This window comes from Scomber japonicus, chromosome 8 (assembly GCF_027409825.1).
Source record: "Scomber japonicus isolate fScoJap1 chromosome 8, fScoJap1.pri, whole genome shotgun sequence".
Lineage (NCBI taxonomy): Eukaryota > Metazoa > Chordata > Actinopteri > Scombriformes > Scombridae > Scomber > Scomber japonicus.
The window spans coordinates 34606516-34620748 of NC_070585.1; the positions used below are offsets into that span (position 1 = coordinate 34606516).

General features: G+C 48.1%; 1 protein-coding gene across 1 annotated transcript; it reads left to right on the forward strand.

Moving 5' to 3' along the window:
• Window positions 1-3669: 3669 nt before the first annotated feature.
• Window positions 3670-9837, forward strand: igfbp7 (insulin-like growth factor binding protein 7; the record flags this gene model as incomplete). Its single annotated transcript, XM_053323727.1, has 4 exons — window positions 3670-3792; window positions 7538-7648; window positions 9139-9265; window positions 9380-9837. Coding segments are annotated over 4 exons (384 nt in total), but the record flags the coding sequence as incomplete, so codon positions are not given.
• Between the last annotated feature and the right edge of the window lie 4396 nt (window positions 9838-14233).

The following is a 14233-nucleotide window of genomic DNA, read 5'->3' on the forward strand; positions in this document are numbered from 1 at the left end:
AGACATAGAGAGACAGAGAGAGACAGAGAGAGAGAGACAGAGAGAGACAGAGAGAGAGAGACGAGAGAGAGACAGCGAGAGACAGAGAGAGACAGAGAGAGAGAGACAGAGAGAGACAGAGAGAGACAGAGAGAGAGAGAGAGAGAGAGGCAGAGAGAGAGACAGAGAGACAGAGAGAGAGAGAGAGAGAGAGAGAGAGACAGAGAGAGAGAGAGAGAGAGAGAGAGAGAGGCAGAGAGAGAGAGAGACAGAGAGACAGAGAGACAGAGAGAGACAGAGGAGAGACAGAGAGACAGAGAGAGAGAGAGAGAGAGGCAGAGAGAGAGATTGTCGGGTGCATCATAAATGAAATATTATCAATAAATACATAAAAAAATAATTTACACCGAGACGTTTGCTCATATTATCAAGTCGGCTCATGTTGTATAATTTGAAGCCTCTGAGGATTAGCTATTCCCTTTTATCAGGGCAGTTATTTGACAGTTGAAAGACAGGAAATAATGGGGAGGGGGGGGGGGGGGGTGGACATTCAGCAAAGGTCCTCCGGCTGGGATTCAAACTGCGTACGTGGCTCTAAGTACCCGACCACCTGCGTGCCCCGTGGATTATATCTAATAAAGCCCTAACCCAACCCTTACTGCCCCTAACCCTCACCTTACTGCCCCTAACCCAACCCTTACTGCCCCTAACCCTAACCCAACCCTTACTGCCCCCTAACCCCTCACCTTACTGCCCCTAACCCGAACCCAACCCTTACTGCCCCTAACCCTCACCTTACTGCACCTAACCCTAACCCAACCCTTACTGCCCCTAACCCACCCCCACACTCTCACCTTACTGCCCCTAACCCTAACCCAACCCTTACTGCCCCTAACCCTAACCCTTACTGCCCCCTAACCCTTTAATGAAATACTGTGACTGTACCAAGTAAGGTTCGGGTTAGGTTGGGTTAAGGGCAGTAAGGTTAGGGGTAGGGGGCAGTAAGGTTCGGGTTAGGGGCAGTAAGGTTAGGGTTAGGGGCAGTAAGGTTAGGGTTAGGGGCAGTAAGGTTAGGGTTAGGGGCAGTAAGGTTCGGGGTAGGGGCAGTAAGGTTAGGGGTAGGGGGGCAGTAAGGTTAGGGGTAGGGGGCAGTAAGGTTAGGGTTAGGGGCAGTAAGGTTAGGGGTAGGGGCAGTAAGGTTCGGGTTAGGGGCAGTAAGGTTAGGGGTAGGGGCAGTAAGGTTAGGGTTAGGGGCAGTAAGGTGAGGGGGTAGGGGCAGTAAGGTTAGGGGTAGGGGCAGTAAGGTTAGGGGTAGGGGCAGTAAGGTTAGGGGTAGGGGCAGTAAGGTTAGGGGTAGGGGCAGTAAGGTGAGGGGTAGGGGCAGTAAGGGTGAGGGGTAGGGGCAGTAGGGTTAGGGGGTAGGGGATAGTCAACAGCCACAGACCAGGCTTGGGGTCAGAGCTGTTTATCCGAGCCCAGCCAAATGTCCATGTAGGGACATTAAAGAACATCTTATCTGATCTTATCGTACGCAGCGGGCTGAGCAGGATCCAGCTCTAACTTAAATATTATTGTCTGGACCCCAGGAGGACTAGCTGTGGAGTCAGCTAATGGAATCCTTTTAAATAAACAAATAAATAAACTGCAGCTGTACAGCAGCCTCTGAGTCCATGTCCTCCTTCTGCCACCGGGAGATGAGTCCATGTCCTCCTCCTGCCACCGGGAGATGAGTCCATGTCCTCCTCCTGCCACCGGGAGATGAGTCCATGTCCTCCTCCTGCCACCGGGAGATGAGTCCATGTCCTCCTTCTGCCACCGGGAGATGAGTCCATGTCCTCCTCCTGCCACCGGGAGATGAGTCCATGTCCTCCTTCTGCCACCGGGGAGATGAGTCCATGTCCTCCTCCTGCCACCGGGAGATGAGTCCATGTCCTCCTTCTGCCACCGGGGAGATGAGTCCATGTCCCTCCTCCTGCCACCGGGAGATGAGTCCATGTCCTCCTCCTGCCACCGGGAGATGAGTCCATGTCCTCCTCCTGCCACCGGGAGATACAGAACTGATGCCTTCAGTCAGCGCTGACCCAATCAAAAGAAATGAACCAGGACTTCCTGTATGTTCCTCACAAGGTCCGGTGGTTGGCACCAAATCATTCAGTCTGTGCCAGAGAGCCAAGGCAACCAAGTTATTAGCTATCAGGACTCTCCCCTTGTAGGACAGCTGGGGTAGCAACCGTTTCCATTGAGACAACATGGTGTCACATCCCAAGTACACTCCCAGGACCTTAATGCCCCTATTTCCCCCATCTAACACTTCCAGGAAGACTAGGACTATTCCTGAAGCTCTATTGACCGACCAAGCAAACCTCACACTTTTCCCAATTCACCCTGACAGAGGAAGCTTTTTCATAGATGACCAACATCTCTTTGAACCTGTATAAAAACATCCAAACCATCATCTGTGAAAGCTGACACTACCACAGAGATCCTGCAGTCTGCTCCTCAACCTACATAGAAGAGGGTTAGGGTTAGGGTTAGTAATACTGTAGAGTCTGACCCCTCAACCCTTCACCCAGGATAAAGAGATCTACACCATCAAAAGCTTTAGGGTTAGGGTTAACATTGACATTATGACATGATCAGGTTCTACATGTCAGAATGATTTTGGTCTTCCAGAGTCTGTCTGTGAATGCTCTCATTCGTCCAGGGAGATAAAAGCAGCTCCATTAAAACTAGATGAGGGTTAGGGTTGAGGAAAGATTTCACAATCAATCACTTTAGAAATAAAAGATATATAAAATCTTTCTAGCCTCATCGCACAGACTCATCTAATATCTCCACCAGTACACGTGTACTGCCTGACTGAAGGGTGCTAATATCTCCACCAGTACACGTGTACTGCCTGACTGACGGGTGCTAATATCTCCACCAGTACACGTGTACTGCCTGACTGAAGGGTGCTTCATTCTCCACATGAGATAAACAGGATGAGTGAAGTGTGGCTCCTCTCCAGCTCCATATAAAGAGAAGTCAGTGCAGCAGTTCCAGTCTCCACCCAACACACTGCTGCTTCACGTTTTCCTTTAATAACCAAACACCCTGATGCTCAGAGCCTCGCTTTGGTTCGTAGACATTAATGAAGCTAAAGTTAAACTCTGGTATCTGAGCCATAAGGACTCTCTGTGCTCACATTTAAAGTAGAGGAAAATAAAACAGCAGCTCGGGCACTAAAGTTTGTCCCATAGCTGAGGACATGTTGCCCCCCCGTCCCCGTCTACTTCATTCGTATCATCACTGTGTGTTTCCTGCAGAAATGGGTTATATATATGTGTGTTATATATGTTCCATGTATTATATGATCAGGGTGCAGGGCAGGAACAGACTGATCTGCTCTCAGCTGAAGATCCTCTGACGCTTGTTGTCCAAACAAAAAAAACAAATTCCTTTCTAGATGAAAATCGACACTGAGCGTGCTCAGACAGTCCACACTGAGCGTGCTCAGACAGTCCACACTGAGCGTGCTCAGACAGTCCACACTGAGCGTGCTCAGACAGTCCACACTGAGCGTGCTCAGACAAACTAAATTCCTCTGAGGTCACAGAGGATTTACTGTGACCAGTTTCATCCTGTCTGTCTCTTACCTGTCTGTCTCTCACCTGTCTGTCTCTCACCTGTCTGTCTCTCACCTGTCTGTCTCTGTCCACAGCCCCAGTGATCGTCACTCCTCCAGGTCAGGTCTTCAATGTGAGCGGCTCTCAGGTGTTTCTGAGTTGTGAAGCTGTTGGTGTCCCGACGCCCGTCCTCACCTGGAAGAAGGTGAGCCACTTGTCTTCTGTCTCACTGTCCTCTGTCTCACTGTGTCCTCTGTCTCACTGTCTTCTGTCTCACTGTGTCTTCTGTCTCACTGTGTCTTCTGTCTCACTGTCCTCTGTCTCACTGTCTTCTGTCTCACTGTCCTCTGTCTCACTGTCTTCTGTCTCACTGTGTCCTCTGTCTCACTGTGTCCTCTGTCTCACTGTCCTCTGTCTCACTGTCTTCTGTCTCACTGTGTCCTCTGTCTCACTGTGTCCTCTGTCTCACTGTCCTCTGTCCATCATCAGGAAATGTCTCAGCAGGTGAAACAGAAAATAACACTGAGCTAATCAGCTGACTTTAGTTTGTTTTAAAACTCAAAGCTTTAATATAAATTATATAAGATGTATATAATATAATACAAGTTATATAAGATATATATAATATAATATTAGTATATATAATATAATATTAGTAAGTAAGTAGGAGGGTTAGGGAATAAGAGCCGCTACCCGATTCAGACTTCAGAGGGTTAAAACCAGGCAGCTGCTGATTGGCTGAGGGCAGCAGCAGCCTCAGGTGTTCAGGTGTTCAGGTGAGAGAGATTAGACTAGAGCTCTCTCTATTAGAGAGTAATTTTCCAAAACACGACGAAACACGACGAAACCTGCTGGAGAAAAATGTTGAACACAAAAGGTGATGAAGCTCTAAAGCTCAGTGCTGCTCTGACGATGAACCCGAACCCGAGTCTCACCTGAACCACTGCCGATGAACCCGAGTCTCACCTGAACCACTGCCGATGAACCCGAGTCTCACCTGAACCGCTGCCGATGAACCCGAGTCTCACCTGAACCGCTGCCGATGAACCCGAACCCGAGTCTCACCCGAACCGCTGCCGATGAACCCGAGTCTCACCCGAACCACTGCCGATGAACCCGAGTCTCACCTGAACCGCTGCCGATGAACCCGAGTCTCACCTGAACCGCTGCCGATGAACCCCGAGTCTCACCTGAACCGCTGCCGATGAACCCGAGTCTCACCTGAACCGCTGCCGATGAACCCCGAGTCTCACCTGAACCGCTGCCGATGAACCCGAGTCTCACCTGAACCGCTGCCGATGAACCCGAACCCGAGTCTCACCTGAACCGCTGCCGATGAACCCGAACCCGAGTCTCACCTGAACCGCTGCCGAAGAACCCGAGTCTCACCTGAACCACTGCCGATGAACCCGAGTCTCACCTGAACCACTGCCGATGAACCCGAGTCTCACCTGAACCACTGCCGATGAACCCGAACCCGAGTCTCACCTGAACCACTGCCGATGAACCCGAGTCTCACCTGAACCACTGCCGATGAACCCGAGTCTCACCTGAACCACTGCCGATGAACCTGAACCCGAGTCTCACCTGAACCACTGCCGATGAACCCGAGTCTCACCTGAACCGCTGCCGATGAACCCGAGTCTCACCTGAACCGCTGCCGAAGAACCCGAACCCGAGTCTCACCTGAACCACTGCCGATGAACCCGAGTCTCACCTGAACCGCTGCCGATGAACCCGAGTCTCACCTGAACCGCTGCCGATGAACCCGAGTCTCACCTGAACCACTGCCGATGAACCCGAGTCTCACCTGAACCACTGCCGAAGAACCCGAGTCTCACCTGAACCGCTGCCGAAGAACCCGAGTCTCACCTGAACCGCTGCCGAAGAACCCGAGTCTCACCTGAACCGCTGCCGATGAACCCGAGTCTCACCTGAACCGCTGCCGATGAACCCGAGTCTCACCTGAACCACTGCCGATGAACCCGAACCCGAGTCTCACCTGAACCACTGCCGATGAACCCGAACCCGAGTCTCACCTGAACCACTGCCGATGAACCCGAACCCGAGTCTCACCTGACTGAAGCTCAGCTCAGCCTTTAACATGACGGACTGAATGAAGAGTCCACATTAAGGAATAAATTAAAACTTTACATTAAAGGCTTCAGAACTGCAGTTTCAAGAGGAACCAGAAGGTGGCGCCTCACTCTAACCTCACAGTCACTATTTAAGTGGATAAAAGTCGTCATTGTGTTATTTAAGAAGAACTTCGAGACAGCTGATCTAATTATGGAGTTGAATTAAGAACAAGTTTGAAAAAGTTCATAAAAAAATTTCTCATCGACTAAAGTTACAAAAAGTAAAATGAAGAAAAGCAGCAAGAGGTTAAACAGAAATATGAGGGTTAGAGTTAGGGGTATTAGGGGTAGGGGTATTAGGGTTAGAGTTAGGAGTATTAGGGTTAGGGTAGGGGTATTAGAGTTAGGGGTATTAGGGGTAGGGGTATTAGAGTTAGGGGTATTAGGGGTAGGGGTATTAGAGTTAGGGGTTGGGGTATTTTAGGGTTAGAGACTATATTTAATAAGATCAGCACCAACTGGAGTAACGCTGAATTCATAAAATGAATACCAGTAATATTAATACTATTCATGCTGATATGAATTCTACTAATATTAATATAAACTAGTGCAGTGCCCCCCCCACAACCCCACCCCACAACCCCCCCACACACAACCCCCCCCCCCCCCCCCCCGCTGTGCTCAGTGTGTGAGAGCTGCAGCACCAAATGTGTTCTTCTTTATACATATCTCTATATTTATCTTTATCTTTTACATTTCTTATCCAAACAACGTCAAACTTGGCACCGCACTACAACCCCTAACCCTAACCCTAATACCCCCAACCCCTAACCCTAACCCTAATACCCCTAACCCTAACCCCGTCAACCCCTAACCCGTCAACCCCTAACCCTAACCCTAATACCCCTAACCCCGTCAACCCCTAACCCATCAACCCCAAACCCCATCAACCCCTAACCCTAACCCCCAACCCCTAACCCTAACCCTAATACCCCTAACCCCGTCAACCCCTAACCCGTCAACCCCTAACCCGTCAACCCCTAACCCATCAACCCCTAACCCTAACCCCCAACCCCTAACCCTAACCCTAATACCCCCAACCCCGTCAACCCCTAACCCTAATACCCCTAACCCGTCAACCCCAAACCCCATCAACCCCTAACCCTAACCCCCCCAACCCCATCAACCCCTAATCCTAATACCCCCAACCCCATCAACCCCTAACCCTAATACCCCCAACCCTGTCAACCCCTAACCCATCAACCCCTAATCCTAATACCCCCAACCCTGTCAACCCCTAACCCTAACCCTGTCAACCCCTAACCCCGTCACGGTTCGAGAGATATGAGAATAACAGACAGACGTTCCTGTCATAGATAATATCAATGCTTGATACTGAAAAAGCAGAAATATCAAAATACTTCAGTATTCACTTTATGAAGATGTTTGATGATGATGATGATGGTGGTGATGGTGATGGTGGTGATGGTGGTGATGATGGTGATGGTGGTGATGGTGATGATGATGATGATGGTGGTGATGGTGGTGATGATGATGATGATGATGGTGGTGATGATGGTGATGGTGGTGATGGTGATGATGATGATGATGGTGGTGATGGTGGTGATGATGATGATGATGATGGTGGTGATGATGGTGATGGTGGTGATGGTGATGATGATGATGATGATGGTGATGGTGATGGTGATGATGGTGGTGATGATGATGATGATGGTGATGGTGATGGTGATGATGATGATGGTGATGATGATGATGATGATGGTGGTGATAGTGATGATGATGATGGTGATGATGATGATGATGATGATGATAGTGATGATGATGATGATGATGATGATGGGTGTTCTTCAGGTTCTTAATGGGGGCAAAAAGAAGATGGAGCTTCTTCCTGGAGACAAAGACAACCTGGCGATTCAGACCAGAGGAGGACCCGAAAAACATGAAGTGACCGGCTGGGTGCTGGTCAGTGTTCAATATACACACATTAATATACACACACCAATACACACACATTAATATACACACACCAATACACACACATTAATGTACACACACCAATACACACACATTAATGTACACACACCAATATACACACATTAATATACACACACCAATATACACACATTAATGTACACACACCAATACACACACATTAATGTACACACACCAATACACACACATTAATATACACACACCAATATACACACATTAATATACACACATGAATGTACACACACCAATATACACACACCAATACACACACATTAATATACACACACCAATATACACACATTAATATACACACACCAATATACACACATTAATATACACACACCAATACACACACATGAATGTACACACACCAATATACACACATTAATATACACACACCAATATACACACATGAATGTACACACACCAATATACACACATTAATATACACACACCAATACACACACATGAATGTACACACACCAATATACACACATTAATATACACACACCAATACACACACATTAATGTACACACACCAATATACACACATTAATGTACACACACCAATATACACACATTAATGTACACACACCAATATACACACATTAATGTACACATTTGTTGTCCTTCCTGCTTTGGTATAAATTATAAATTATGAGTCAGAAGTTTATTCCATGTTTGATTTAGGAAATGATCAATAAATGATTTCTTTAAGTGAAATGATTTAGGGTAAGGGTTGGGTGGGTAAGGGTTAGGGTAAGGGTTGGGGGGGGGTATGGGTTAGGGTTAGGGTTGGGGGGGGTTAGGGTTAGTAAGGGTTGGGGGGGGTTAGGGTTAGGGTTGGGGGGGGGGGTATGGGTTAGGGTTGGGGGGGGTTAGGGTTAGGGTAAGGGTTGGGGGGGTATGGGTTAGGGTTAGGGTTGGGGGGGGTTAGGGTTAGGGTTGGGGGGGTTAGGGTTAGGGTAAGGGTTGGGGGGGGGTATGGGTTAGGGTTAGGGTTGGGGGGGGTTAGGGTTAGTAAGGGTTGGGGGGGGTTAGGGTTAGGGTTGGGGGGGGGGTATGGGTTAGGGTAAGGGTTGGGTGGGTAAGGGTTAGGGTAAGGGTTAGGGGGGGGGTTAGGGTTAGGGTTGGGGGGGTAAGGGTTAGTAAGGGTTGGGGGGGGTAAGGGTTAGGGTTAGGGTTGGGGGGGGTTAGGGTTAGGGTTGGGGGGGTAAGGGTTAGTAAGGGTTGGGGGGGGTTAGGGTTAGGGTAAGGGTTGGGGGGGGGGTAAGGGTTAGTAAGGGTTGGGGGGGGGGGGGTAAGGGTTAGGGTTAGTTGTCTCGTTCATTTCCCGGCGGCCTGCAGACATGATGACATCATCATCATGATACGACTGAAGTCCACAGAGACCACCAGGAAGTGATGTCACATCTATAGCTTTCTGTTGGACCAATCAAGTTCTTCTTCATGTGTTTCAGATCTCTCCGCTCACCACAGAAGAAGAAGGTTCCTACGAGTGTCACGCCACCAACTCCAGAGGCGAAGCATCGGCTGTCGGAGCCATTCACGTGGTGGAGTCCATCGATGACATCATCGTCAAGAAAGGTAAACAAACACTGCAGTGACCTCATATACAGACTATATCCTGATTGGTTGAGGTTTTTCATTGGTTTCCATCCCCCCCCCCCTCTCTCTCTGACTGATGTCATTTCCTTTTAGTGACGAAGGAAGATGAGCTGTGATCAGCTGATAAGAAGATCATCACAGGAATCTCTTCTGCAGATGTTTTTAACTTTCAGTAAAATAATCTTTGTCTTTATTTTTATTTTAATTAATTTTCTCATTTTTAATCTTTATTATCGTTTTTCAGTCTGAGATGATTTCACGGCAGCAGAGTTCAACTGAAATCAGGCTTTTAAATGCAGTTTAAGGACCAAACCACTGATGCTGGTCACCGTAGCAACGGCTCAGATGCTGGTCACCGTAGCAACGGATGCCGGTCACCGTGGCAACGGCACTGATATGGATCAAAATATTAAACTCTGACTAAAGTGAACTTATCTTTGTCTTACGTGTTATTAAATATTGACTGTAATAAAGTTAATCATTACGTATATGCTCTTAAACTGTCGTTTCTATTTTTACTGCAGAATCAATAAAGATTTTTATTGTTATCACGTGTAATTGTACAAATTGTTTAAAAAGAAAATAATTTAAATACAATAAATATTCTGTCTCTCATCATTTATTATTCTTCAGGTAATCTCACGCCTCCATTTTCTGAAGGATGAAACTACAAAATACATTTCCTGTTGAAAATGTGACAGACTTCAGGTCCTAAAGCTCATCTAACCCCAACCCTGCTCTGAACCATGAAATATTACATTAGGCAGTAATATGGTGATTAATGGGGCTCCTGGTACCATGATTCAGTATGTCAGGCAGACCCATGGGTAATCTGTGTACAAAGTTTTGTTTTAGTAAAGACAGAATTATTGAAATATGATGTTATAATATTACTTTAATCCCCTTTTAGTAGAGTTGTATGGAGTATTACACATGTGCTTGTTATGTCCCGTTTAGTACCTTAAAAACTTTGGCAACTAACTACAGTACGAACAAACCGTAAGTTACACCCAAAAACAAAACTATTAGGTTAGAATATGGTATATGATAATATATTAGGATTTACACCTCAATCACTTTATATGGAGATGAACGGTGACTCCATATTACACAGGCCAAGATTCGTAAGCAGCCTCATTCACTTCAATTAATACGAATTTTGGGTTCCTGCATTAAAACATTTTCACTTCAATGTGTCCACTAGGGGCAGCAGAGAGTAATATTCTGCCACCAGGGGGCAGCTGTAAGAGGGTTTATGCTGCATTAATGTTGATGTATGTCTGTAATCTTTATTTTGTAGATTTTTTTTAATCCACTTTTTTCAACTATTCTTTGAAGACTCGTTATTTTTAAAGCATTAACGTCTTAAAGACTTAAAGAGCGGGTAGTCTGGCGCAGGTGGTCGAGTGGTTAGAGCCACATACGCAGCCGACCCCGGTTCGAGTCCCAGCCGGAGGTCCTTTGCTGCATGTCACCCCCCCCCCTCCTCCTGCTAATTAAAGGCGTCTGAACTAGCGTGACAATCTAGTTTCAGAGCAGGAAGCAGCACTGAAGCTGCTCTGCTAACTGTTGTTAAAGATCTAAGAATTTACTGGAAAGAAGTTCTCTGTTTTTATTATTTGGGACGTCGGCACAGTCTTCGATAGCTTTCAATTACATTCACATTTACTGTTTGAAAATATGGCTATGGGTCCAAGGCAAAGCCCGAAACTCATTAAAGTCTTCATTATCAGCTTAAAACTTTTTGGCAACACATCACCAAGAGCCAACGTTGTATATGGAGTGCTGCATGATGGTCCACTGCTGGCCATATATTGTCCACTTGGTCATCACCTGTAAGCAAAGGGTTAGGGTTTACCTAACCCTTGTCACTGATATGCTCTGGGTAAGGGTCCCTAATACACAACCAGATGTTGCTCTGTAAAATAAAGCCCAATATTATTGTGTTAGAGTATAGTGTCTAAGAAAATGTTTAACCAGGTTCTTCAAAACACATTTCAAAGTTAAAACTGAATGTGTTATATGTACGTATGAATGTACCAAATAAAATTATACAAACCAACACAATTAACTCAATTTGAGTTTATACTGTAGAGGATCTTATAATCCACTCAAACAAATCAACATATATATTGAGGCTCATGACATGCAGGTTAGGACCACTCGGTGCGGGATTCGCATCTCTGTGCAGGGTTAGGGTCCTGTGATCCTGCATCTCTGTGCAGGGTTAGGGTCCTGTGATCCTGCATCTCTGTGCAGGGTTAGGGTCCTGTGATCCTGCATCTCTGTGCAGGGTTAGGGTCCTGTGATCCTGCATCTCTGTGCAGGGTTAGGGTCCTGTGATCCTGCATCTCTGTGCAGAACCCTTACAAGTACAAGAGGCTTGGAAGTTGATGATGTGTCACATCCAACAAGAGTAAGTTTGACCCCAAATGTCAGGGAGCAGTTAAGAGCAGAGACCTAGGAAATATGGTTTTCTAGAGAAAAGGCTCTTAAGAGTAGAAGTTGGGTGTTTTAGCCTTTAATACTGGGTTAGGGTCAGGGTTAGGGTAAGGGTTAGGGTTAAGGGTTAAGGGTTAGGGTTAGGGTTAAGGGTTAGGGTTAGGGTTAAGGTTAAGGGTTAGGGTAAGGGTTAAGGGTTAAGGGATAGGGTTAAGGGTTAAGGGATAGGGTTAAGGTTAAGGGTTAAGGGTTAGGGTTAGGGTTAAGGTTAAGGGTTAGGGTTAGGGTTAAGGTTAAGGGTTAGGGTTAGGGTTAAGGTTAAGGGTTAAGGGTTAGGGTTAAGGGTTAAGGGTTAGGGTTAGGGTTAAGGTTAAGGGTTAGGGTTAGGGTTAGGGTTAAGGGTTAGGGTTAAGGGTTAGGGTTAGGGTTAGGGTTAAGGGTTAGGGTTAAGGTTAAGGGTTAGGGTTAAGGTTAAGGGTTAAGGGATAGGGTGGTCTTTAACAACATAAAAATAGAGTATGTGGTCACGAAGGGGAGCACAGATGACACTAAAATCAGCGGCTGTAGCCTCTAGTAGCCAATGTCTTAAATAGTGTTTTTGTTACATCCATGTCTGTGTGCTCCTAGTGCCCCCCCCCCCCTCCTATTGTCTCCTCCCCTCCCTGTGTCTCTCCCTCCTTCCTGTGTCTCCTCCCCTCCCTGTGTCTCTCCCTCCTTCCTGTCTCTCCCTCCTCCCTGCGTCTCCTCCCCTCCCTGTGTCTCTCCCTCCTCCCTGTTTCTCCTCCCCTCCCTGTGTCTCTCCCTCCTCCCTGTGTCTCCCCCCCTCCCTGTGTCTCTCCCTCCTCCCTGTTTCTCCTCCCCTCCCTGTGTCTCCCTCCCCTCCCTGTGTCTCCTCCCCTCCCTGTGTCTCCCTCCTCCCTGTTTCTCCTCCCCTCCCTGTGTCTCTCCCTCCTCCCTGTGTCTCCCCCCCTCCCTGTGTCTCTCCCTCCTCCCTGTTTCTCCTCCCCTCCCTGTGTCTCCCTCCCCTCCCTGTGTCTCTCCTCCCCTCCCTGTGTCTCTCCCTCCTCCCTGTGTCTCCCCCCCTCCCTGTTTCTCCTCCCCTCCCTGTGTCTCTCCCCCCTCCCTGTGTCTCTCCTCCCCTCCCTGTGTCTCCTCCCCTCCCTGTGTCTCCCTCCTCCCTGTTTCTCCTCCCCTCCCTGTGTCTCCCCCCCTCCCTGTGTCTCTCCTCCCCTCCCTGTGTCTCCTCCCCTCCCTGTGTCTCCCTCCTCCCTGTTTCTCCTCCCCTCCCTGTGTCTCTCCCTCCTCCCTGTGTCTCCTCCCCTCCCTGTGTCTCTCCCTCCTCCCTGTGTCTCTCCTCCCCTCCCTGTGTCTCTCCTCCCCTCCCTGTGTCTCCCCCCCTCCCTGTGTCTCTCCCCCCTCCCTGTGTCTCCCCCCCTCCCTGTGTCTCTCCCTCCTCCCTGTGTCTCCCCCCCTCCCTGTATCTCTCCCTCCTCCCTGTGTCTCCTCCCCTCCCTGTGTCTCTCCCTCCTCCCTGTGTCTCTCCCCCCCTCCCTGTGTCTCTCCCTCCTCCCTGTGTCTCCTCCCCTCCCTGTATCTCTCCCTCCTCCCTGTGTCTCCTCCCCTCCCTGTGTCTCTCCCTCCTCCCTGGGGGCGGGCCCCAGACGCAGGCTGCTGCAGGATACACACCTGAGGCTCATCTGCTCATCACCCCACTGCTCAAAGACACCGGCCCTCCACTCATTCATCACCAGATCTTTACAGTTCACCACTTGGTAACTTTGTCAGGGTTAGGGTTCCTCACGGCTCCTTACTCGTGATCTCAAGTATTCAGTGTCCTCTAGTCTCCTGTCTATTTGTCCCCAGCCTTTTTCACTCCTCTGTGTTTTTTGCTTCCGTGTCACCTGCCTCGTTTTGACCCTGACTCCCTTTGCTCCCAGATTCCCTGCCCTGCCAGCAAGCAGCCGCTCTGGACCCCCCCCCCCCCCGGACCTTCTCCTCCACCACATCACCGTGTCCTTGTCTGCCTGCCCTCCTGTGTCCTCCAGCTCCCTCTCCTGCTCTCCAGCCTCTAACCTCCCCTGTGGATTCAATGAAGTCCGTATTGTGAGTTTACTCAGTGTCTGTCTTCTTGGTCCACCAGCCACCTGTTGGCACAGTTTTAGTATCTGTCCTGAAGTTCCCTTCGTGACTACATATTCTGTGGAATCTCAAAAGTTGTGATTTAAGTGAAAAAATTTATTAATTGGAAACAAAAACATTAGCTTATTGGGAACTCTGAAATTAGACCTAGACGTTTTTACATGTTGCCAAAAATCCATAAGGACCCAGCTTAGTGGAGCAAGCCATTTTTAATCCCCCCTGGTAGACCAATAGTCTCTGATTGCAGCAGTGAAACCTACAGAACTGCAGAGTACTTGGACTTTTCTTTTCATCCCCTATCCACAATGCACCTGAGTTACTTAAAAGATGCACATGATGTCATTGATAAGGTAAAAAGTTCACATA